General features: G+C 66.3%; 3 protein-coding genes across 8 annotated transcripts in view; 2 read left to right on the top strand and 1 right to left on the bottom strand.

Moving 5' to 3' along the window:
* Nucleotides 1-11: 11 nt before the first annotated feature.
* On the bottom strand, nt 12-8,448 carry PDZD7 (PDZ domain containing 7). 2 transcript variants are annotated; one of them, XM_075423613.1, is made up of 17 exons: nt 8,031-8,448; nt 7,016-7,424; nt 6,690-6,830; nt 6,118-6,292; nt 5,594-5,770; nt 5,205-5,352; nt 4,902-4,962; nt 3,969-4,394; nt 3,304-3,507; nt 3,053-3,094; nt 2,676-2,833; nt 2,430-2,521; nt 2,206-2,297; nt 2,041-2,127; nt 1,034-1,528; nt 600-700; nt 12-490 (listed from the first exon to the last, which is right to left on the bottom strand). In XM_075423613.1, exons 2-17 carry the CDS (start codon nt 7,206-7,208, stop codon nt 341-343), a joined length of 2,742 nt encoding a protein of 913 aa, XP_075279728.1. In that variant the 5' UTR covers nt 7,209-7,424; nt 8,031-8,448; the 3' UTR covers nt 12-340. The 2 variants fall into 2 exon arrangements, with proteins under 2 accessions (XP_075279728.1, XP_075279729.1); XM_075423614.1 differs by having other exon boundaries at nt 2,041-2,112.
* SFXN3 (sideroflexin 3) lies at nt 8,183-13,001 on the top strand. Of its 4 annotated transcripts, none has more exons than XM_075423618.1 (11): nt 8,183-8,453; nt 9,505-9,668; nt 9,875-10,045; nt 10,171-10,269; nt 10,517-10,592; nt 11,037-11,122; nt 11,522-11,649; nt 11,775-11,824; nt 11,963-12,012; nt 12,461-12,508; nt 12,815-13,001. In XM_075423618.1, the coding sequence occupies exons 2-11, from the start codon at nt 9,505-9,507 to the stop codon at nt 12,909-12,911; spliced, it is 969 nt and encodes a 322-aa protein (XP_075279733.1). In that variant the 5' UTR covers nt 8,183-8,453; the 3' UTR covers nt 12,912-13,001. The 4 variants fall into 4 exon arrangements, with proteins under 4 accessions (XP_075279733.1, XP_075279731.1, XP_075279732.1 ...); XM_075423616.1 differs by having other exon boundaries at nt 8,184-8,453; nt 9,502-9,668; XM_075423617.1 differs by lacking the exon at nt 8,183-8,453 and adding an exon at nt 8,879-8,957 and having other exon boundaries at nt 9,502-9,668.
* Nucleotides 13,002-19,707: 6,706 nt separating this feature from the next.
* The window catches only part of KAZALD1 (Kazal type serine peptidase inhibitor domain 1), a 38,092-nt gene continuing 34,192 nt past the window's right edge, over nt 19,708-23,607 (top strand). For both annotated transcript variants that reach the window (XM_075424235.1, XM_075424234.1), the window contains exons 1-3: nt 19,708-19,776; nt 21,201-21,801; nt 23,021-23,181. In XM_075424235.1, coding sequence (XP_075280350.1) covers nt 21,300-21,801; nt 23,021-23,181 — 663 coding nt within the window. In that variant the 5' untranslated portion in view covers nt 19,708-19,776; nt 21,201-21,299. The remainder of the gene's footprint in view (nt 19,777-21,200; nt 21,802-23,020; nt 23,182-23,607) is intronic.

Genomic DNA, 23,607 nt, shown 5'->3' with positions numbered 1-23,607 from the left:
TGTGCCCAGCTCTGGCTTCATTGCCCCCAGCTCAGGGAGGTGGGGGATTTTTGTACTTTATTTTGGTCGCGTCCCATTCCCAGCGCCCGCCTCGCCCGTGTAACACCCGGAAACGCCCATTAAAAACAGGCCCCCGGCTGTGTGTTTTTCAGGGCTGTGTCCGTCTGTCCAGAGCAGGGTTGGGGGCTGCCCGTCCCCCTCCCACCTCGCAGCGTTGCCCCTGCCTCAGGTCGTGCTGCGGGCAGCTCCTCCGTGCCTGTGCTGAGGCTGGCCACAGCTCGGTGCAGGAATGAGCCACCCGGCTCCTCGGGACAGCTCCTCGAAGGGGGGGGGTGCAGCGTCACTCTGGGGGGGTTCCGACCACCCGCACCACCAGCTCCATGGGCTCCTTGGCTTTGTTGCGGTAGGCCTGGCGGATGATGTCCACGGCCCGCTGGTGGGTGACGTTCTGCAGGCTCTCCCCGTCCACGGACACCAGCTCCTGCCCAGCCTGACCCCCCGGCAAGAGAAGGCAGCAGGGTGAAGGGCAGCCGCTTTTGGGGTGCCAGGGGGCTGCCAGCACACAGCAGCGCTGTGGGATGGGGATGTCCCCCCCGTACCTTGAGGACTCCGCTGAGGAAGGCGGCTCCCCCAGGGAAGATCTTCTCGATCTTCACCACTGGCTGTGCCCTCGACTCGATGCCACCAGAGATGCTGATCCCTACGACGGAGCCACAGGACCCTCACACCTGGGTAGGATGGGACCCCCCCACCCACTCCTGGGCACAGCCCCCCCCTGCCCTGGGCAGCCGCGCCTCTGTCCTGCCCCGTTTTGGTAGGGACGCGGGCACGGGGCAGCGGCAGCTTTTCTCCCCATCTAGTTTTGGAGGGGTGGGTAGGTAGGGGCAGTGCTCGGGGTTTTGCCCCCTGTCCCCTAAATGGGGTGCCCCTTGCCAAGGTGGTTCCCACCCATCCCAGTGATGCTGGTGCCAGGAGGAAGGATTCCCCCCCCATCCCCCCCCCACCCCTGTGGTCCCACCAACATGCCACCCACCCAGTGAGTGCTTCAGCTTGGAGAGGGTGACGGTGAGCAGCTGGTACTCCTGCTCCTCCTCTTCCTCCCTGCCAGCATCCCTAGGGCCATTGGTGGCTGCCCCAGCCCCCGCCTCACCCCCTGCCCCCCCAACGAGGGGTGCAAGGGGGGGCCGTGCCCGCCGGGGCTTCCCCAGCACGTTGGCCCCTCCGTCGGGCACCGGCCCGGGGGGCTCCTTGTGCCAGGTGGGCCGGGGGCTGCGCGAGCGCCCGCGCCCCTCGCGCCGGGGGGGCTCGGTCAGCAGCCAGTTGGGGGGCTGGGGGCTGGCGGCAGGCGGGGGGCAGCTGGCGCAGGCGTAGGCATCCACTGGCACGTCGGGGAGCGGGGTGTAGGTGCGGGGGTGAAGCCGGTGGGGGCTGGGGGAGGCTCGTGGCCGGGCTGGGCTCGCCTGCAGCCCCCCAGCTTCCTCCGGCTCCGGGGCTCCCGCCGGCTTCAGCAGGAACCCACCCCGGTAGTCTGCAATGAGAGGGGCTCAGGGATCCCCCGCAGAACCCCACAGCACTGCTCTCTGGGGACCCCCACCACCCAGGGATTCCCCCAGGACCTCAAAGCCCCACTCTCTGGGGACCCCCACCACCCAGAGACTCTCTTGGCACCAAGGGCCGCAGATCTTCCTCCTCCACGGATGCCCAGGCACCCTGGTTCCCCTTCCTAGGACCTCTGACCCCCAGGGACACCCCAGACACCCCAGCTCTCTCCAGAGACTCCAGGTCCTCCTCCCCAAGACCCCCTGGCACCCAGTGTCCACAGATTCTGCTACTCCAGGACCTCCCAGCTCCCAGGGGCACCAGACCCCCCTCTTCCCTGAGACACCCTGCACCCAAGCATCACAGCCCCCATTCACCTCCCCCAAAATGGCCCCATACCCCGTCCACCCTGCCCCCCCCCCCCCCCCCCCCCCCTTCCTGGTGTTCCCCCTGCCACGGGGCAGCCCGGGGGCCAGGCAGACCCCGTGGGGTGGCACTCACCAGGCACTGGTGTGATGAGGTGTCTCTTGGGGGGGACGTCGTGGTGGGCTGGGCGGAGGGCAGGCGAGCGCACTGCAGGGAGAGCCACTGGTCACCGCCATGAGCCGTGCCCACCCCTGTCCGTTGCTGCCTGGGCCAGGGTCCCTGGGGGGGTCCAGGCTCTACCTGAGCGGCTCTTCAGGGCATCAAAGGCTTCCAGCTCCAGGGGCATCACCATGCTGTCAAACCGACCCAGGTCCGTGGGGGCCACCACGCTCCTGTCAGGGCAAAGGGGTGGAGGGGGGAGGTTGTGGCCACCTCTGCGATGGAGCACATGTGTGGGGCTCTGGGTCTGTCCCACCAGCTGGATGGTGTTGGGGTACCCCGGGGTATCCTCCGGCACCACCCACCTCACGTCCCGCAGCAGCAGGACTTTCTCAGGCCGGTCCAGGATGGCCAGCAGTGGCTGCACCAAGTCCTCCACGCTGCCCTCGTGCAGGTACTGCAGGTGCAGGAGGGGTGTCAGCAGACGGGTGCCCATCCCCCCCCCCCGTGCCTCAGTTTACCCCCCAGAGCTTAATGCGGGCACGTAGCTCTGGCTGCGGTGCCCCAGGATGCCACGCTGCCCTGCCCGCACCCAGCCCGCGGTGCCGTACCCGGGAGCAGTGGCGGAGCACAGCCGTCACCTCGTCGGGGCTGAGGAGACGTGCGGCCGTGTCCTGGATGTGCGGGAGCCGGGCCTCGGCGTCGCTGCTGCTGGGCTGCAGGGCGGCGATGCCCGCGGGGCCCAGGATGCTGCCACGCCGGCTCTTCTCTGTGGGGGGGCACAGCAAGGAGGGGTGGCCAGCGGAGCAGGGACCGCTCCAGGCACCCCACAACCTCCCCCACGCCCCCCCCCCCCCAGTTTGATCCACACTGCAGTCAGACAGACACATGCAGCACGGGGACAGGCGCATGCAGAGCCTGCCCTGTAGCCCCCCCCCCCCCCCCGCCTCCGCTCCCCCTGCCCTAGGCACACGGGCATCCCCGTTACCCCGCTTCAGGCTCCGGATGACAAACTTCTGCACAGCACCTACTGCAAGGGAGATGGAGAAACGTGAGCCCCCGGGGCGGGGGGTGGGGGGCAGCGGCCTCGCTGCCCATCGCCAAAATTGCATGCCTGGGGACCCTCTCCCCATACCCCCCCCCCATGCCAGGGATGCCACAATGGGGCCATGGTGCCCACAGAAGGTAGGACTGGTCCCAGGTCGGGTCCCTCTGTGCCCTGTTCCCCCAGCTCAGTACCTCTGTCCCCATCAGAGCGCCCTGGGGACTTGGCGCGTGCCCGGTGGTCGGAAGCGGGGGGCTCCTGGCTAGGGGGGGCCCAGCTCTGGCTGGTGGCACGGGCCCCCTTGAAGAAGAGGTTGACGAGGGTCTTGGAGCGGTGCAGCCCCGGGGGGGCCCCCCGTGTCTCTTGTACCTCTGGCTTCTCCTTCTTCCGCTTCTCCTCTGGGGACAAAAGAGCCGGGGGGGAGTGTTGGAGTGAAGGGGCCAGGGGACAGCACCCCAAATGGTATTTGGGGGCTGTGAAGGGACCTGGGCTGGGAAACTGGGTGGGGGAGGGGTGTCTACTGGGCAGCACTGACTGGAAGAGAGACCTGCTGTGGGGCGCAGGGGGTCTCCAGGGGCTGTGGGGCTGGGCTTTGGGGTGCCCTGCAAACCCCGAGGACAGGACTGGGGCTATGCAGGGCTACGGGTTGCCCAGGAGTGGGGGCCAGGGGTCCCTATGGGGTGGGGACCAGGGACTTGGCTATAGCATGCCCAGGAGCGGGGGCGAGGTATTGGTGTGGGTCAGGGGCTACAGGATACCAGAGCGGGGGACAGGCTCCACCTGGGGCAGAGGCTTAGCTATGGGACACCCAGGGCTGGGGGTGCAGGGTTGGAGGGGCACCCCATGCCCCGGTGCCTACCGGCGACGGTGAGGTCACTCTGGGAGCGCGTGATGGGCTGCCGGGGCCGGCTCAGCGCCAGCAGCAGCGCCGTCTTGGGCGAGTGGGTGAAGGTCCGGCGTGGGTGGGTGCCGGGGGGCTCGTGGGCACCCTGGCCCCGGATGGCCGTGTCCCGCAGCAGCTCGGGGGGCCGCACCGTGCGCTGCATCTCCGGCAGCCCCTCAGCAGCCGGCTCAGTCTGCATGGCCCGCTCGGCACGCTCCCGTGCCCAGCTCCACCGCGGCCCGTCCTCCGTGGAGATGGCCACATCCACGGTGCGGGCGGGGGGCCCCAGCGTGGCCGTCCCCAGCCCGTTCACCGCCCCTGGCGCCGGCCCCGAGGAGTAAGAGGAGATGGAGGAGCTGGTCTCCGAGGCCTGAGACAGCTGCTGCAGCTGCCCGTTGGTCACTGCAAAGGTGCAACAGAGACATGGGGTGACATGACGAGCTGGGATGGGGCCACGGGGAGCTCTGCATCCCCGCTGAGGACAGGGGACATGTGGGGACCCATAGGGCCATGGGGACTGCAGGGCTGCTGGCGGTCACATCACATCCCCTACAAGGGACGTGTGGGGTCCCACAGGGTCATAGGGACCAACGGGCTGCTGGCCATTGCATAGGGGTCTTCACCTCCCCCTCCAAGGATGGGGACATGTAGGACCCTGCAGGACCACAGGGCTTCTGGCCATGGCATGGGGCTCATCATGTCTCCTCCAGGGATGGGGGACAGGTGGGACCTCGCAAGCCCATGAGAACCGCAGGGATGCTGACCATGGCACAGGGAGCGTCATACCCCTCCAAGGCTGTGGGACTCCACAGCACGAGGACCTTCCCCCTCCCCACCGGGGCCAGACGTCCCCTGCATAGGGGTCCCAGCCCAGTGTCCCTGCTGGTACCCGCATGGCACTGCCCTTACAGCGACTGAGCCAGCAGTACTCGGCCACCATCTCCTTGTAGGCAGGGAACCGGCCCGTCTCCTAGGCACAGGGGGAGAGGACATGGGGGTCAGCGCGCGCCGGCCGCCCTGGGAGAACCCGATCCAGTGCCAGCCATGAATAATGCATCCCCCCCTCCCCGCTCCCACCTGCCTGAAACCCAACCAGCCCGTGGCCACACCAGCCCCACGGGCGCCAGGCCGAGCTGGGGCAGTGCCAGTGCAGGGACACGCTGAGCCCCCCCCCGCCTCACCCGGGGGTCCCGTGGGGCCTGGTGCGGGTACCTTGATGGTTAGCATGATGTGGGTCTGCCCTTTGAGCACCTCCACTGCCTTGCTATGGCTTATGTCTTCGAACTTGACTCCATTGGCTGCAAGGACTTGGTCTCCCACCCGAATGCCATTCTGCTCCGCCAGCCCCCCGGGGTCCACCCTAGGGCAGCAGGAGGGGGGCAGGATGGGGCCAAGTCCTCGCCGGAGCCCTGCTCCTGCCCCACACCTCCACCCGGGTGGCCCCGTGCCCCAGCACTCAGGGTGGTGATGCCCACAGTCACGGTGGGTGGGAGGTTACGAGGGTGGGGGGGCTCAGCCAGGGAGAGGGTGCCGAGCTCCAGCGTGGGCACAGCGGGGATCAGCGTGCCATGTCCCCCTCATGCTCCCCGGGGCAGCCATACTTGGAGACGTAGATGCCGAGGCCGAACTCCCTGCCGCCGCGGATGTTGAAGCCCAGGCAGTAGTCGTCAGAGGTGGTGTAGAGGTGGACGATGCGCCGCAGCCCGTCCTCGGAGCCGCTCTCTGATGGCGTTGAGCCGCTTTTCTCCACCACCAGGCGCCTGTTCACCACGTCCACCCTGGAGCACGGGCACAGTGCTGGGGGGGGAAGAGGCTCGGGGGTCCGGCTCTCATCCTCCAGCAGGATGGGGCCATTGGTGTCACCCAGCAGAGGAGAGCGATGGGGATGGGGGATGGTGAGGACTGGGCTTGCACCCACCCTGCCAGCTCCAGACCTTCCTATCCCACCCCATGTCCCACCCTAGGTTCTCCCCAGCTTCATCAGAGACCTCCAATGCCCCCCCACCCTGGGTGTCCCCCAGCTCTGGGATCTTCCCTGCTCCCCAGGATCCCCCACCAAGCCTCCCCACCATGCCCTCCATGGAGCTGGGCTTTGGGATGCCTACGTGAGGGATGCCCTGCTCACCACGCCGTCTTCTCCTTGGAGAATTTGATGCCCGGCACGCGGCCCATCCGCCGGACCACCATGCGGAGGCGGTTGTTGCCAGTGAGGACTTTGACGGCACTGCTCATGGTGATGTTCTCCAGGCTCACGCTGTTCACCTCCGTGATCTTGTCACCAACACAGAGCCCAGCCTGTTCTGCGAGGGGCACACGGCTCAGCTGGGCACCTGACCCACCAGCAGTGCCCTTGCTTGGTGTCCCCTCCCTAAGGGTGTCCCCAACCTGATCCAAACCCCACGGGAACAGAGGTGGGCATGCCTGGCAATCGCACTGGGGCTGTGGCAGGCACGGGGCACTTGTCACCTCGCTGCGGCTTGGGGATGGAGCTCAGAGGCATTGGCATGGGGCTGCTCACTCCCGTCCCCAGCCCTTTTCCATGGGCAGACTGAAAACCCCACGGCCAGAGGCAAATGGTGGCTTGCCACCATGAAGGGTGGCATTGCCGCTGTGGCACCGTGCTACTGGGAGCTTCCCAAGAGGGTCTTGCTGGCACGTGTCTGTCCCCACAGGCATCCCTGGCCCCGTCCCACTTACCGGCAGCGCTGCCCTCCTCCACCTTGCTGACGAAGATGCCCAGGCCATGCTCGGAGCCACCACGGACGCTGAAGCCCAGCTTGCCGTCCGCGCTCTTCTCCACCGTGATGGCATTGATGATGTCGCTCTCGTTGCTGTTGGCTGTGGGGACAGGGGATGGGATGTGTCACCCGGGCTGGGTGCGAGCAGCGGGAGGGGTGTCTGTCTTGCTGGGGACGTCCCCAGTCCCAGGACAACCCTCCCTGCCCCCAGACCCGGGGAACCCAGGCACCCAGTGGCCGCCGGCCGTGCGGGTGGGCAGGGGGACAGGAGGGCACCCCACGCACCTTCGATGGGGGTGTTGATGAGGATGACGCGGCCCATGGGCGAGGCGGCGCGGCCGACCCGGACGGCCCCGTTGAGCAGGCGGCTCTGCTTGCTGAGCAGGCAGCGGGGGGCCAGGCTGGCCTCGCTGCTGGAGCTCCGCGACCGGCTGCCCGCCGTCATCCCCGGCAGCGACGTGTCCCAGCCCTGCGCCATGCCTGCGCTGGGCACCCCAGCGTCCCGGCGTCCGGCTCGGCGCTGGCCGCGTCCTCACGGGGCTGGGGCTGCCCGCCGGCCGGGGGGGGACATGGCATAGTCCAGCGGCTCATGCCCGGGCTCAGGCACCGGCTCCCCCTTAGCAGCGCGATGGCGGGGCCGGCTGGCGCGGGTGCTGGGTGCTGGCAGGACGGGTCCTGGGTGCAGTGGCACAGCCTGGGGGGACAAGGAGCTTCGTGAAACCCCCCCTTCCAGCCCTGTCCCCCTCCCCTCCTATAGCACCCGGGGGGCCAAACTGCCGCAGGGTCCTGGGTACCACCGTGGGGGCTGCTCTGCCCCGGGGGGAGGACGCCAGGGCGCGAAGGGGCTTTGCCTGGCAGCGTCACTCTGGGAAGGGGACACGGGGACCTCAGCCCGAACGGGACCTGACCCCCCTCGGCCCCTCCCGGGGAGGCTTTGCAGCAGGAGAGGGGGGAGAGCGTCGCCCACCCTCCCCGGAGCCCCGCCGGGTTTACACCGCCGGGAGCTGCCGTGGGGCAGGGGACGGGCCCGCTGCCCCCCGGGGCAGTTCCCGCGGGGATTTTCCAGGCGTGGGTGAAACGCTACCACCACGGCTCCCCCCCACCCCCACCCGCTTCGTCCCCCGCTCGCCCCAGCCTGACCTCAATAAATAAGTGATGGCCCCGGCCGGGGGGACGCGCCGGTGTCCCCGCCGTCTGCCAGCCCCCCACGGTGTGTCCCTCCCCGCCGCCCCCCCCTCAAAGTGGCGTTGGGGACCCCCCCCCCCCGCCGCCCCTGCCCCCCGCCCCGTGCCCTCCTCACCTGTCCCCATGGTGCCACCTGCGAAAGAGACACCCGGCAGCGCGGGGGGGATGGAGAGGCCGGGGGGGGCGGGGGGGGGCGGTGCCGCCTCCCGCCCCCCCGCCCGCGCGGGGATTGGCCGCCCCTGCGGGACCGGCGCGGCCATCGGGCGCGGGCGCTGTCAATCAAGAGCGGGGTTGTGGCTGGGGGGGGGAGCCCTGCGCTCGTCCCCCCGCCACAGCCACGGGGGGCTCGGGGGGGCGCGTCCCTTCTCCCCCGCCCGAGCCCCGCCCTTAGCGCGGGGCATCCCGGGGCCACACCGGGGGGGGGGTGGGGTGTTGTCATCCCCCTCCCCGGGGGGCACCGCCTCCGCCCCGCGCCGGCCGTGACCCCCCGGCGGGGCCCGGCGCCGCCAGCGCGAACCCGACACCGCGGCGGTTTCAGGTGATGCGCGGCGGGGGGGCCGCGGCCGGGCGGCGGGCCCGGGGCCCGGGGCGGGGGGGTCCGGCCGCTGCCAGCGGGGCAGCGCCCCGGGGGCGCGGGGGGGGCACGGCCGGTGTGGGCACGCGCACCCACACGCACACGCACCCCATGCACGCGCACGACCACGGCATGCGTGTCCACGCCCCGGCGCGCGCGCCGCCGCCGCCGCTGCGCGCGCTCACATGCACTCGCGCCGGCGCGACCGACGGGAACGCGCGCGCGCGGGCACGGACACGCGCCCCCACCCACGCGCGCTGTCGGGGGGGGGGGCAGACGCCGCGTGCGGCTCGGCACGTACCGCCCCCCCCCGCCCCCGCAGCCGGCCCGGACCCGCGCGGCCCCCGCCGCCCCCCGCGCGGTGCCGCGCGTCTCCCCCCGCCGTGGGGCCGCCCCCCCGTGACGAGGCCGGACGTCAGCGCGCCGGGCGGGAGCGGGGCGGCGGCGGCTGGCGCTGCCCGGGAAGCCGTGAGTGGGGGGGGGGGAACGGGACGCCCCCAGCTCGGGTCGTTATGGGGGGGGTCACCCGCGGGGTGATGAATGCTCGGCCCGGGGAAGGGCGGGCGTGGGAACGGGGCCGCGCCGTGGGTTTTGGTGCCTTCCCGGGGCGGGGGGGGATGTTCCGCCTTCCGTGCCCCTCCCCTGCCCCCCCCCCCCCCCCCCCCCCCCCCCCCCGTGACCGGCGGCAGCGCTAGCCCCGAGGCGGCGGGTCCCGGTGCCCCCACCGTGGCTGGGTTGCCCTGCCGGGGTGGGGGGTCCATAACCACGCCTGGTGGGTGGTGCGGGCCGGGTCGGGGGGCTCCCCACGGGCAGGTTGCAGGGTGAGGGGGGTGCGGTGGTGGGGTCACCCCGCCCGGGAGCTGCCCTGTCTGCTGGGTGGGCTGGGGGGTCCGTGTCCCCCACCCGTGTCCCCCCGGGCTGGGGGAGCTCCAGTGCTGCCCCAGCAGAGCTGCGGGGGGCGGGGGGGGGGGAGGAGGAACACGGGCACCACATCCCGCTTAACCCCCCCCAGAAGATGCCACCATCCCTCCCTGCCACCATCAACATCCGGGAGCCCCGCTGGGACCAGAGCACCTTCCAGGGCCGGGCCAAGCACTTCTTCATGGTGACCGACCCCCGAAACCTGCTGCTCTCGGGGGCCACGCTGGAGGAGGCTCGCCGGGTTGTGGAGGGCTACAGGTATTGGGGGGCTGTACCCCCAGCACCGCTCCTGGGCAGGGTACGGCCACCCAAGCGGTGCTGCCCCCCCCCGCCCGAAGCCAGCCCCCCAGATTGCCTGGCTGGTCTCCAGCACGTCTCCCAGCTGCCCCGAATGGGGTGGGGGACTAGGCAGGGCACGGGTGTTGGCAGAGGGTCTCCCAACGGGTGCTACCCTTACCTGGCAGGGCAGGCATGGTGCCCCCGGGGCTGACAGAGGACCAGCTTTGGCGGGCGAAGTACATCTACGACTCAGCTTTCCACCCTGACACGGGCGAGAAGATGCTCCTCATAGGGCGCATGTCCGCCCAGGTCCCCATGAACATGACCATCACCGGTTGCATGCTGACCTTCTACAGGTAGCTGTCCCCTCCTCACCCCAGGGCCAGGAGAGGACGCGTGTCCCGCACCCTGCAGTGCGCCCATGCCATAGGAGCATGGGTGGCATCCCGTGGTGCCACCAGCACCGTTCTCTCTCTGGTAGGACCACGCCGGCCGTGCTGTTCTGGCAGTGGGTCAACCAATCCTTCAACGCCATTGTCAACTACACCAACCGCAGCGGGGATGCGCCCATCACCCCCAGGTAAGCATCCCTCTGACCGGGTCCCCAGGGCACCCAAAAATAGCTTCTCGAATAGTGGAGGGGTTGTGAGATGGGATGGTGGGGACCTGGCGCAGCCAGAGTTGGACACCTGTGGGGCTGTCAAGGTTGGTGGTGGAGCTGGCAGAGGAACCCAGGTGTCCTGCTGCTATTGAAGGTCATGCTCTCCCTTCCTTTGGGGGGGTGGGGGGGGACCCTGGCTCATCAGTGTCCCCTCCTGCTCTTGCAGCCAGCTGGGGACGGCCTATGTGAGTGCGACCACGGGGGCAGTTGTCACAGCACTGGGGCTCAAATCGTTCACCAAGGTAAGGTGGCCCTTGGCCATCACTGCCCGGGGCATCTGGACCCTCCCCACGGGGTCTCCCTGAGCTCCTCATCACCTGGGGCAGGGGAGAAAATGGAGGAACGGGGTTGCCTGGGGGCAACCACACAAGGCAGCCCCTCTCCCCAGCGGTGGCTCCGGAGATGACCTATCCCTCCGGCCCCGCTCCATCCCCAGCTGGATCTCTCCAGGCTTCTTTCACCACTTGGCCTCCCTCCAGGGCTGGGAGGGGATGTGGGACCCCCCGGACCTCCCTGAGCTGTGCAGCTTTCACTGGCTGGGCGTTGCAGGGGAGGAGGGAACGGTTTTCCCCGGTGGGGCTGTGACACCCCGGGGTCTTGTAGGGGGGCGGTGGCAGACGTGGGGACAGGCAGCACTGCCCCCAGCCCCTCTCTGCGTGACGTACTCCCTGTTTGCACCCCCCCAGCACTTGCCAGCCATCATCAGCCGCTACGTGCCCTTCGCGGCCGTGGCTGCTGCCAACTGCATCAACATCCCGCTGATGCGGCAGAGGTGAGCCCCTGGGCTGGGAAGGGGTGCTCGGGCTCGCGTTGGAGTTCACCAGGCACTGGTGGGGGATGCGGGGAGCAGTGCCCTGGGCTTGCAGGGCTTCCTTCTTGGCCCTGCTGGCACCCCTTGCCCCGGGGGGTTGGTTTGAGGGTACAGGCACCCCATTGAATCCCAAGGGATTAATGGTTAATGCCCGCTTTGAACTTCTGTCTAGCCCTGCCCAAGACCCCCTCAAGTGTGAGTCCAACTGAGACCCGCCCAACTATTACTCAGGCAGTGGGTGGGGAATATAGGACACCAGCCTCCCTTGGAGATCTGCCCCTGTGCTGTGTCCCTGCCCTGTCCCCCTTGATCCCCCCACTGCGTGCCCTGGGGCCCCCCTCACCCCCGCTCTCCCTGCAGAGAGCTCAAGCTGGGGATCCCCGTCACAGATGAGAACGGGAACCGCCTGGGCGAATCCACAGCCGCAGCCCAGAAGGCCATTTGCCAGGTGGTGGTGTCCCGCATCGGCATGGCAGCCCCGGCCATGGGTGAGTGTCCCCTCCTCCACCCGCGTCCAGGGGCTGCAGCCAGTCCCTGGCAGCATGGGATGGGGTCCCACGGCTGGCGGCGGGCTGTGAGCACTGGGAGCTCATCTCCTTCCCTTCTGCCCCAGCCATCCCCCCGGTGATCATGAACGCCCTGGAGAAGAGAGCTTTCCTGAAGGTACTGCTGGTCCCAGGAGGGGAGGGTGGGCAGGGGGACCCCCACCTAACTTGTCACAGTGCTGGCACCCCGTCGGGGAACAGATGCCTTCCCGCCTCTTCCGCCCCACTGACTGCAGTCTCTCCCTGTCCCCTGCAGCGTTACCCGTACCTCAACGCTCCCCTGCAGGTCGGCCTGGTGGGACTCTGGTAAGTCACCCTCCGCAGATGGGCATCGCCAGCCCGCGGGTGGGGGGCAGTGCTGCTGGGGGGTCTGCTTGGCAGGGCGGGTGAGAGCCGCCCCAGAGCTCCTCGGAGCGATGCCGGAGTTCAGCTGGGCTGTTGTCACCCCAAGCAGATGGGATGGGGTGTGAGGTCCTGGGGCTGAGAGGTGTATTTCTCCATCTTGATGGCTCTCCAGCCTCCACTGGGCTCCTGATCAGCATCACTGTTCCCCCCCGCTGATGGGGACAGGCTTTGCCCCACTTCAGGAGCCGAATGCAGGGTCTAGAGCTTGGAGAGGGCATCTCCTTACCCCTTCCCTGGCTGAGTGCCCAGCACGGCTCTGGGCTACCTCCTGGCTGCAGGGGTCAGGCCACAGGTGGGAGCAGGTGATTTATGCAGCCCAGCTTCTCCTCTCCGTGTCTTTCCCTTGCAGCTTGGTGTTTGCGACCCCGCTGTGCTGCGCACTCTTCCCGCAGAAAAGGTAAAGAATGGGCACCTTGCCTGCAGATGCGGCTCCTGTGGGGCAGGGCGTGGGGTGCAGGCATGGGGTGCATGGGCTTCTTGTGCTCTCTGACTCCCAAGAGATCATTTGGCTCCTTTGAGCGATCAGCGGCCCGAAACTGTGTGTGCACACGCGTGTCCCTGTGCGCACACACATGCGCTGGGCCACGGAGACATCATCCCCATGGGGTGCGGGTGGGGAAGGGGTGGCAGCGGGTGATTTCCCAACCTGGGGCTCCCAGCGGCTGACCCCTTTCCATCCCCTGCGCCTGTGTCCCCTCGGCAGCTCGATGCCCGTGAGCCGCCTGGAGCCCGAAGTCCAAGCTCGGATCCGGGAGAAAGACCCACAGCTGGAGACCGTCTACTTCAACAAAGGACTCTGAACGGGGGGCCCGGGGCGGCCAAGACGCGTCCTGCGGAGCCGCCGGGCCAGCGCATCGCTGAGCTTTGCCCCTCGGATCCCTTCGGGGCTGCCGCCACTTCCCCTTGGCTGTCCCATGTCTGTAGGTCCCAGGTGCTCAGCCCTGCTTCCCGGGATGCCCACGGCACGGCACCGCGCCGTGCCAAACCCCGTCCCTGGGCTCAGCGCCACGCTGGGGACCTCCTGGCTGGCATCCTCCCGCGTTTCTCCCGTGGTCACCCTGCGTGTGCCCGTAGCTGTGTGCAGTGCACAGGGGTGCATGGGCAGTGGCACCGGGGACCTTGTGAGCGGGGATGTGGGGTGGGGAAGAAGAGGGTGCTCCCCGGCTTTAGGAGGCAGCGGACAATCATGGCGTTTGAGGGTTGAACCCCTCTGCACCCAGTAACTGCTCTCATCCCTCATGGCGCTGGGCACCCGTGTTCCCCGGCGATTTGGTGGCTGGCCCCTGGGGATGGCAGAGTGGCTTCTGAAGAGCAAAACTTCCCCCCCCCCCCAAAAAAAAACAGGGGTGAGTGATTTCAAGCGCACACAGTGGCTTGAAGCTGCGGGGGGGGGGAGCCTCTCCCAGCCCGGGCGTGCACTTTCAGCTCACCCTCTGTTCTCTGGGCTGCTGCGGGGATTTAATCTGGCTTTCTGCTCATTCCATCCCCAGAGCAAATGGCACATTTTAATCGCAGCAGAAAGTCCCTGTTTTTTCATTCTCGTTTTAATGTCATCTCTGTTCAGGGCTGGGCTCCCCCCCAGGGGCCACTCTACCCCCTCCTGGAGTGCCGGCTTTCAGGTGGACCTTCTCAAATAGCTTTAAGTGCACCGTGGTTTATCCTCTAGTTATTTTTGATATACATGCAATGTACCTATATATACCAAATAATAAAGGCAGGTTGTTTATACAAAAGCAAAGCAAAACACGTTGCTTGCGAATTTGTATAAGGTGGAAAGGATCTGCCATCGGGGTGAAGATGGGAGCGGGAGGGACGGGCAGGTCGGCTACCAGGGTGCCCCTGTGCCCCCCCCCGGCCCCGGGGCTGGGATCTGCTCCCATTTCCCAGCCCGCTGCCTTCGCGGTGGCTCCGGCTGACTTGGCAGGTGGTTAAGCTCATCCAGCTGTCAGGAGGGCTTTTTTTAGCACAGTCGGCTTTGCACCTCGCCACCGCTCAGAGGGCTCTGCTGAGCTGCTGCCTTGGATGCCGCTGGTTTGGAGAGGCCGGAGCGTCCCCCTGGCTCTGTCAGTGCTTCTACCCCCTCTGGCAGAACGCTCTGCTTCCATCCCCGGGCCTGTGCCTGCCTCTCCACCGAGGATATTTTTATCCTGCTCTCGATGCGCGGCTGTCAGAGAGCACGTCGCTGCCGTCATGGGACCCTGGCAAGCCTTGCAGGTGGCGGCTGTGTCACCCACAGGGCAGGGCAGTCAGAAGGACCAAAGGATGTCTGTCCAGGGAGAGGAGGGATGGAGGCAACCGCGCTCCGCAGAGCCCCTGCGCCGAGCCAGGACGGAGCAGCGAGAGTCACTGTGAAGCTGAAGATACACAGATGCAGCAGCTGGCGAGAGAAGGGCCAGGCAGCCCAGAGCCACCTTGTGCCATGGCTTGCCCGGCAGGCAGAGGCTGGCAGAGGCTGGGCGGGAGTGCTTACCCCCCGGGGGCAGCCTGGAGAACACCTGCACCCTGGGTGGGTGCTACCCAGGGTGGGGGAGCAGATTGGGACAGGCGCATCAGGGATCTGTCCCCCTCCTTCTGCCAGCCCTGGCATATTGCAAATATCTCCCCTGAGCCAGCCATTGGCGGCTTATAAATAATGCAGCCCCTCGCCGCGCAATAAGGGCTTGTCAGTAGCTATTCTGCTCTCATAAATTAAAGATGAAAAGGTACAAGGCTCTTGCCAGAAAAATGAAGACAAATTTTTAATAGCTTGCCAAGACACAGGGAGATGGAGCGCTCGGGAAAAATGAATTACGTTTTTATTATGTGTTTTATTGTGATGTAATTGAACGGGATTAGCTGAGAATACAATATATTTCCAGGACAGTGCAAAGAAAACAAAAATAATCATGACACCTATCCCCCTCCCCACACCACCAGCCTGTGCAGGGACACCCTCTGTGCACGCACCATCTGGGAGCTGGCCCTGAGCTGCTGGTGGCGGCAAGAGGCAGAGACGGGCATGGGAGGGACACTGGAGGGGACAGGGGACTGGAGGTACAGGGGGTCAGGGTGGCTGGGTCTGGTGGAATGGCAGGGCCTGGGCTCACCCCAAGTGCCCCAGAGCTGTGGAGCTGGGGTGCAGGGCAGGGTGGCATGGCAGCTCTCGGCTGCACAGAGCCACTGGGTGTCTTTCACCTGTCCCCATGTTTCCAGCTGCTTTCATCCCATCCCTCAGATCCCCTTTGGTCAGTCCCCCACCTGCACAAGCTGGCACTGCTAGGCTGAGACCTGACAAACTCAGCTCTTGATGGGGAGCAGGTCTGGGGTGCTGCCCTGCAAACGAACCACGCTGGCCGTTCTCTGCCGGAGCTGGCAGCGCCGTGGGCAGCCCGCGGACTCGGTGACTGCAGTGGATGCGAGGGAGCAAGGATGCTCGGTCCCTTCCAGAGCTGGCTCATCCCGGAGGTCACAGGCCGGTCCCTGAAAGGCAGCGGCTCGTGTCCCCAGGGGTGCTGGGGGTGCTGGGCGGTGCTGGGCTGGGGACATCGATTGGTCCCCAGCATTTTTAATGAGCTGCCCGACCACAAGCTTTAACCTTGCCCATAATGAGGGTGAGCGGCAGCAATTCCTACCACCACAGCCGGCTCCCCCAGCCTTAATGAGCTAATCAATACTTGTTCTCAGCTTAATTTCCAGCTAATTGCTCTTTAATGATGCCTGGAAATAGGCAGCCTTTTGCTAGGGGGGGCGGGCAGGCTCCCCCTCCCCAGCACCCGTCCCTGGTGGCAGGGGGTGCTGGGTCACCTTCCCCGGCTGCGTCCCAGTCCCCCGGCACTGCTGGAGGTTGGGGAAAGGGAGGGTGGCAGGGCGGACAGCGGGCACAGGGCGCGGTGCCACCGAGATGGCAGCACACTCCGGAGTACCCACCCCGTCTGGGGGGCTATGCAGCCCCGTGCACCCAGGGCAGGCTGAGCAGGGGGTCCCCAAGCCCCGGGAGGGTCCCCAAGCTCCCCCCAGAAAACTGCGTTGCTGTGGGGGTCCCCAGGGTGGGCTCATGGGGGGGGGGGGGGGGCTTGTTTTGGGGTGCAGGGAGATGGAGGGGGGGTGTTTCTGAGGTGGCCACGCATTGCTCCGGGATCTGCAGACCCCAGGTACGGTGTCACGACAGGGGGACAGGGACGAGGCCAGCAGCGTCCTGGAGGTGGCAGCAGAGACCCCGCAGGCTGCTGCCCCGCACACCACCCCCCCCGCCCGCACCCCTGCCCGCCCGCCCGCCTCCCCGCACCCCTGCCTGCACCTCTCTGCCGCCTCCTCCCCTCAGGCGGTGCCGGGGGTGGCAGGGATTGCGGGTTGGGGGGGGAGGCCGGCACGTCTCGGGGCGGTGGGAACCGCGCTCACCCGTCCCCGAGGTGTCAAAGTTGTCACGGCCGTGTGAGCGGCCGGGGGCTGGGTTATGCGGGCTGCTCTTGGACGAGGCTGGGGGAAAAAGCCCAGCGCCAGCGGAGGGGTTCGTGCGGGAGAAGGGGCCGCATCCAGCCCCGCCGAGCCGCGGCTCCTGGGGACGGGCCAGGGACACCGCGGCAGCCTGGGGACCGGAGCATCCCTCGCCACCCGGCCGCTGCTCCTCGGGGCCGGCCGAGAGCCCCTCGTCGCCCCTGCTCGCAGCTGCAACCGTTTCCCCAAGAATTTGCTGACGGGTTTGTTCTCGGGAGGAATTTGCTCTGGAAAAGCCTGGAGAAACCTGAGCCTGGCAGCTCCCCAGCGCGGGTCCTGCCTGCTGCCCGTCCCTTGTCCCCGCAGCAGATCCCCGGGATGCAGCTGGGACCCCCAAGAGCTGCGTGGCCTCGGGGTGGGCTGGCTGGATCCTGGCTGTGTCAGGCTGCTCCACATGTCAGGAAACAGAGAGGAGCAGGAGCGTGTTCAAGGTGAAACGAGGGAGATTTGGTTTATCACCAGAAGGAGACTCCCCAGTCCCAGGCAGCTCCTGTCCCAGCACCTCCTGCTAACATTTGCTTCTGCCGTGACACAATCCTCATTCCCGGCCCCGCCAGCCCAGCCCCTACACCGCTCGCCAGCCCTCCCTGATATGACGCGCGTTGAGTCACTTGGCACAGGGCTTTTTTTCCAGGGTGGTTTTTTTCCTTGGCCTCGTCTGCCGTAAGTCCCAGATCCCCATGGGGTGGTCAACGAGACCAGCCCGGGGCCGGGTCAGTGGGGCCAGGAGCAGCAGGGCACCCTGGACCAGCCGTGACATTTCTGCCATCAGGGGCACATCCAGACGACAGAGCTCTGGAGGGATGCCGTGGATGTGGGTCCACCAGCAGCATTCACTGACTTGTGGCTTCAACGGGACCATCATGGGGTGGGGAAAATGGTGATGGGGAGCAACCCACAGGGGAGGGAGGAGCAGGCTTTGGTGCCTGAGGTTCGCTGCACCTTCAGAGTCCAGTTTCAGGAGCTTCATCCGGCTTGGGGAAAGTGAGGAGGAAGCAGGGATAACTGGCTGGCATGGGCAGATGGCCAGGAATGTGATTTACTCCAGTGCCAGGCCGCACAGGGCTGCTACCACGCTTTCCCCCCAGTCTGCTCCCAGCAGCTGGAGCTGCAACCCCCGGGTGCAGCCGGGGGCCGCACTGGTTGAATCGAGGTGCGATTGAGCACAGCTCCTTGTAAAACACAGGTTAGATCTTCTACTCCTCATTCATAGCTGCTACTATTTATTAGCAGATTGAACAGTCTCATTAAGCAGGAGGTTTAATTACCTGCCAGGTTTGAGCTCCATCTTGTTTTGCTGAGCTGAGCTGCCCACGGCTTCCAGGCGCTGGATTGTGCTGCACCACGGCTGGAGCTTTTGCTGCTTGGATCTGCGGTTGGATTTCACCTCTGGCCAGGGGGTCTCCATCTGAAGACATGGCCCCCCCCCACCTTGCCGCAGTGATGCTCAGATGGATCCAGCCACCCAGAGGGGACAGTGACATGCCAGGCACCCGGGCCACGGCACACGTGAGAAGGAGCCAAGGCTGGGGTCCTGCTGTGCAGGGAAGGACAGCAGCATCGGGGCCTGGCACCCCTCGACGCCCACTAAGGGCAAGAGAAGCAGATGACCAGGGACCACTGCTGGCCCTGCTTTTCAGCGGTGTCTGGGATTTAAGCGCTGGCTCTGTTTCTGCGCCAGCTGGGAGCTGCCTGGGCTGAAGGTGGCATCTGGGGCCAGGCTTGCCCCACCGCTTTGCCCCCTGTGTGGTGCAGGGGCAGGCGAGGGTGCACGCGGCAGAGCGATGCCTGAAGGCACAGGCGATGCCGCAGCCTGAGGTGGGGAAGCTGGGCACAGCAGAGGCAGAGCGGGGGGCTCGGCACCCCAGGCTGTGTCACCTACAGCCTTTCCCCTCTCTGCTCAGGCTGTGAACCAGCTCTGTAGGAAAATCTCAGACCCCTCCACCCCTCCCCGGCTTTTTCCCAGCTCCCAAAGCAGCTGCAGCTCCAGCTGCTTCGCAAATCGCGGATGTGGGGCCCGAAAATCTGTGGCACGCTGCGACCGCGCTCGGTGGGTCGGGCAAGGGGAGCTGGGGGGGGCGAGGCAGCCGTGAGCCAAGGGGCTGGGGGCCACAGAGGGGGAGCGGGAGGCGAGGCTGAAGGCAGAGCCGGCAGGAAACCCCCCTCTGTGGCAGGGGGCTGGAAGGGGGGTTTGGCCGGCAAAGACGGATTTAGGGGGGCTGAAGCCTGGCGCATTTTCCGTCGTTAGCTGCGGCCGGATTCGCAATGTGACCGAGCGAAAGCCCTGGAGCCCAGAACGAATTTGCAGGAGGGTGTTGGAAAGCAAAAGCAGACTTTTGCAGCGTGGTGAAGGAAACCAGATCCTCTGAGGGGTCCTGCAACGGCTTTGCTTTGCCTGAGCTTTGCTGGGGAAGCAAATCCCACAAATTCCTCGCCTGGAGGAGGGGAGCAGGCTGTGGGATCCCCCCTCCCCGGACACAGCGGCGGGAGCAAGATGCAAACACACGGAGTGTTTGTGCTGCAAAGGCACGCTGGGTCCCCTGCTCCTCGGAGTCAGGGAAACTGAGGCAGGGAGCAGCACAGCAGCTCGCTGGGGGGCTCTAGAGCCCGCACCCCGTGCAGGTTTGACACCACCGTGGCGTGGAGCAGCCCCCCCACTGCTCCTGCCAGCTCCGCTCCAGCCAAGGTAACACCGTTGCTTGTGCCCTGGGAGCCCCTTTGTGCTCCTGGGGTGGGACGAGCGCAGATGTCCCCCAGGAATTACCCCCCCGTTTAGTTAGTGTTTCCCACCCCAGTTACAGGGTGAGAGAGGCTTTTGCCTGCTTCCCCGGCCATGCCCACCCCTGGCTTGCGGGTGGGGGGTGTCTCTGCCCCCGACCCAGGTCCCCTCCTGCCCCATGGGTGCTGCTGAGCACCAGCACACAGCTCGGGGTGACCCCAGCGTCGGGGTCTGCGGGGAGGTGCCGGTCTCCGGGGGCTGGAGCGGCGGAGCCCCGGGGTGCAGCGGGTGGCGGGTTCCCCGGCAGGGAAGGGGTGCCGGCCAGCCCGGGTGCCGGTCCAGGGCCGGGCCGCGGTCCCGGCGAGGGGCGGGGGGACTCACGTTTCGCTGACATCACGGCGGGTGCCCGAGCAGCCGGGGGCCGGCAGCCCCGCCGCCGCGGCCACTGCGCTCCCGCCGGCACCGGCACTGCGGTAAGTGGCGGCTTGCGGCGGGGGGGCTCCCGAGGGAACCCCAGGGGACGCCGTGCCCCTTCCCAGGACTCAGCCAGCACCCCCAGCGCCTGGACCCCGGGCGTGGGGAGCCGGAGACCAATTTTCCAGTTACTCCCCCCCCTTTTCCTGGCCCCCCACATCCTTACGCTGTGCGGCCGGGGTAAGGAGGGCTTGGGTAAGGGGGGGGCTCCGGCACCGGGACCCCCTGCACCTTTCCACCCGACGCGGCCAGGGATCCCTCCAGCTGCAGGGAGCTCGGTGATCTCTGGTGAACAGGTCAAAGTGTCGCGGTTTGTTATCCGGGGGGAGCATGTGTGTGTAACCTTGCAAGCCCACCGCCCTGGCCATCAGCACCCCAGCTCTGGGCTCCGTTAGTCCCGGAGGCCCGGGGGGGTTGGCGGGGTGCAGCTGTGTAGCGGGGGGGCCAGGGGGTGCTTGCAAAAGGATTCAGTTCGTAGTCACCATGTCTAGGGGTGGGCTCCAAGACCCTACGTGTCCGCCCAGCAGGGATGAGAAGCTCGGGGGCAGATCAGCCTCTCTGCTTTCCTGAGGGGTAATGCAGATTTGGGGTTCGGGGGCAGGGACCCCGCTGTGCCAGTACAGGCTGGCCACGCTGGGCCCGCTGCCAGTCTCCTGACTGCCCACTTCTGTGCTGAATTCCCCCGTGCTCAGCCCGTCACCTGTGCAATAACTGGGGGGTTCACAAAGCTTTCTTGGGGGGTGTTTCAGCCCCTGCTTGGATGGGAGGCATCTAAAAAGAGGGATTACAGTGCAAGGAGGGGAGGAGGACAAAAGCAAGGCATGACCGAGAGCATCCTGCTGGCTTGGCTCCTCTCGGCTGGCTGCCTCCAGCGCGGAAAGAGCCCCTTGTCTGCAGAAGCAGCCGCTCCGCTGTGCTTGTCTGGACGGTGAGGGAGGAAAAAAGGGCTCGTGACTCTTGCAAAGTGATGGGGAAAGGAAAGGGGTGCCTGGCTTGAGAGCGTCTTCCTGAAAGGAGACGAGGAGCAGGGTACAAACCAGCTGAGCCATGACGGTGTAGGGCAGCCTGTCCGCCCCCCCGCCAGCGCTGTGTCTCCCAGGGCCATGCTGGGGTCAGAGCAGGCTGGGCTCTGCCCGCCGACCCGCCAGGGAAGAAGGATAAAACCTGGTGGGTCTGGGATCAGCAGCCTGGTTCCACTGGAGGATGCTCAGCATCTCGGGCTGGGACCTGGTTGAGGAGCCCGGGGGAAGTTGGGGATCCCCAGGGTGGGAAAGAGGTGGCTGTGGGGCTGGTGGTGGGAGGGGCTGGGACCGACTCTCCCCTGCACATCACGCAGTGCTGCTGCTCAGGGCAAGCCAGCCAGGAGCCAGAGGGGTGGGAAACACTCCCTTGCACTGGTAACATGCATTCTCCCTCCTCGCAGGCCAGGATGGCTCCTCAGATCTAGCCAGGGAGGCCAGAGCAGTGCCGGAGGTCCCTGTCCAAGTGATGGTGGGACTGGCATAGAGGAGCCGCCGCGAGGATGTCTGAAGCCAAGACCCTGAGCTCCTCTTGCCTTGTGTTTTGCTTGCTCTCCTTGCACTGGGCTTTGCTCCAGCTGGGCCAGGCTTTTCCCAGCACCTCTGACTACCTCCAGCGGGGCTGGCAGCGGCTGCTGGAGGAAGGGGAGAGCTGTGCCGAGTGCCGGCCGGAGGAGTGCCCAGCTCCGCGGGGGTGCCTGGCTGGCACTGTGCTGGATGCCTGCGACTGCTGCTGGGAGTGTGCCAACCTGGAGGGACAGATCTGCGACCTGGACAACACCAACCACTTCTATGGCAAATGCGGGGAGCACCTGGAGTGCCGGCTGGATGCCGGGGACCTGCAGCATGGAGAGGTGCCCGAGCCCCAGTGTGCCTGCCTCTCCCACCTGGCCCTCTGCGGCTCCGACGGCAAAACCTACGCCCAGATCTGCAGGTTCCTGGAGGTCGCCCGTGCCCACCCCGATGCCAACCTCACCGTGGCCCATGAGGGGCCCTGCGAGTCAGGTAGTGCCCTGGGAGCAGCCGTGCGGGCAGTGGGACGGAGGCTTGCATCTCTCGGGGAGGGACAAACAAGGGTTCACCTGGCAGCAAACCCACATCATCCGCAGGGACACGGCAGCGCTGGGGACTGCTCTGTACAGTGGCAGGTCCCCGCCAGTACCCCCACCCTGTTGCTCTGGGGCAGCCCCTGTGGATCCGGTGCCTGGAGAGGTCTGGGAGCAGCTTTGCCAAGTGGGAGCAGGGTTTATGGGAAGCAGCAAATCCTGCCGGAGCAGATGGGGAAGTTCCAGGGAATTGTTAGCGAATTCTTGGCGGCGGTGCTGGGTTCACGCTGGCCCGGCGCACCCGAGAAATGCAGCTGCCTCCTGCAAATGGAAACCTGGGTCAGTTTGACTTGGCTGTGCAATTTCCACCTCCCATTTAAAACCCGTCAGGAGACTGAGGGGCTGGGCAGTGGTGGGGAAGCCGTGCCCCAGCCTGCCCAGTCCACACAGGTCACCCAGTGCTGTCACCACTGCCCAAGGGGCATCAAGATTGGCTTTATTTTCTGTAGATCATCACATCCTTGAGTTTTTCCCTCAGGTGTATTTGAAGATGGAGGCTTTCCCTAGACCTCTGGCTCATGCTGTGGGTCAGGTGCTGGAGCAGGTGTGAGTAGGAAGGGTGGTCCTCACTCCATCACTCTAGGGAAGTGATGTGGGACCTGGAGGTATTGGCTCCGTACAGCAGCCAGGGACCTGCTCACTCCCTTAATTGCTGGCACGAGCCCTGTACCAGAGCAGAGGCCTCATTTGGCTGGAAGCTCATCCACCTCATCCATCCCCACCAACCTGAGACTGGATGAGTCCCCCTCGGCCTTTGCTTCGCAGGAGGAGCGTTCCTGGATCGCACAGGAGAGCTTTGCGTTGTGGTGTAGCTGTTGGTGAGGTGCTCCTGCTGCCTGTGTGTCCCTGAGCATCACTGCGCAGATGGGGAAAGCGACTCTGGGGGGGGGGAGTGGGGAGGGAGCCCCCAGTCCCGGATGCAAGGAGGGACCGTGTCCTGGGGCAAGGTGAGGGTCTGCCATGGCTGGGAGAGCAGAGGGGCATGGGAAGGGGCTCAGCGTCTCTACATGAGCTAAATGCTCCCACCCTGGAGCAGACCAGCTCGGGAGAGCCCCTGGGACTTGCTGAGGGTGGGACCTTGTCTGAGCCCACCCTGCTTTCCTGTCCCCCCTCCCCAGAGCCCCAGATCACCTCTCCTCCCTACGACACGTGGAACATCACTGGGCAGGATGTTATCTTTGGCTGCGAGGTCTTTGCCTACCCCATGGCATCCATCGAGTGGAGGAAGGACGGCATGGAGATGCTGCTGCCTGGAGATGACCCTCACATCTCTGTCCAGGTGAGTGGTGTGCCTAGGGCATTGGACACGGCCCCGGGGTGACCCAGCCCTTCCCAGAGCTCATGGGCAACAAGACCCAAGGGTGGTCATCCTCTGGGGGTGGCCAAGCCTGGGCATCTGGGGGTGAAAAGGAGTGACTGGAGCCTGCACACTGTGAGGACTGGCTGAGCCAGAGCTGGTGTCTTGGTGGTAGGAGCCGTCAGCCTAACTCTGTCCTGCAATTTCCTCTAGTAGTTTTTGAACTTAGGAGTATTTTGTAGGACCTGTAGAGTCCTGCAGCAGGGAGTTGCCCACCTCCTTACCTTTAGTTTGCTCTGCCTGCTGGCTTTGCTCGCAGCCCCACCGACAGGGCTGGAGGAGAGGACCTCCCGAGGCCACTTCCAGCCTGGGTTATCCTCTGGTCCCACCGGCAGACACACAGTCTTT

The sequence above is a fragment of the Opisthocomus hoazin genome, chromosome 6 (assembly GCF_030867145.1).
Source record: "Opisthocomus hoazin isolate bOpiHoa1 chromosome 6, bOpiHoa1.hap1, whole genome shotgun sequence".
NCBI classification, from domain to species: domain Eukaryota; kingdom Metazoa; phylum Chordata; class Aves; order Opisthocomiformes; family Opisthocomidae; genus Opisthocomus; species Opisthocomus hoazin.
The sequence above is the reverse complement of the archived record's forward strand: the minus strand, read 5'-3'. Positions and strand labels throughout refer to the sequence as shown.

Excerpts from the sequence above, each read along its gene's own strand:
- PDZD7 (XM_075423613.1), bottom strand. The coding sequence starts at position 7,208 with ATGGCGCAGGGCTGGGACACGTCGCTGCCGGGGATGACGGCGGGCAGC. Across the intron at positions 2,834-3,052 it reads CATCCGGAGCCTGAAGCGGG|AGAAGAGCCGGCGTGGCAGC; the intron begins GTAACGGGGATG and ends GCCCCCCCACAG. Across the intron at positions 2,522-2,675 it reads TGCTCCGCCACTGCTCCCGG|TACCTGCACGAGGGCAGCGT; the intron begins GTACGGCACCGC and ends CTGCACCTGCAG.
- SFXN3 (XM_075423618.1), top strand. The coding sequence starts at position 9,505 with ATGCCACCATCCCTCCCTGCCACCATCAACATCCGGGAGCCCCGCTGG. Across the intron at positions 9,669-9,874 it reads CGGGTTGTGGAGGGCTACAG|GGCAGGCATGGTGCCCCCGG; the intron begins GTATTGGGGGGC and ends CTTACCTGGCAG. Across the intron at positions 11,650-11,774 it reads CATGGCAGCCCCGGCCATGG|CCATCCCCCCGGTGATCATG; the intron begins GTGAGTGTCCCC and ends CTTCTGCCCCAG.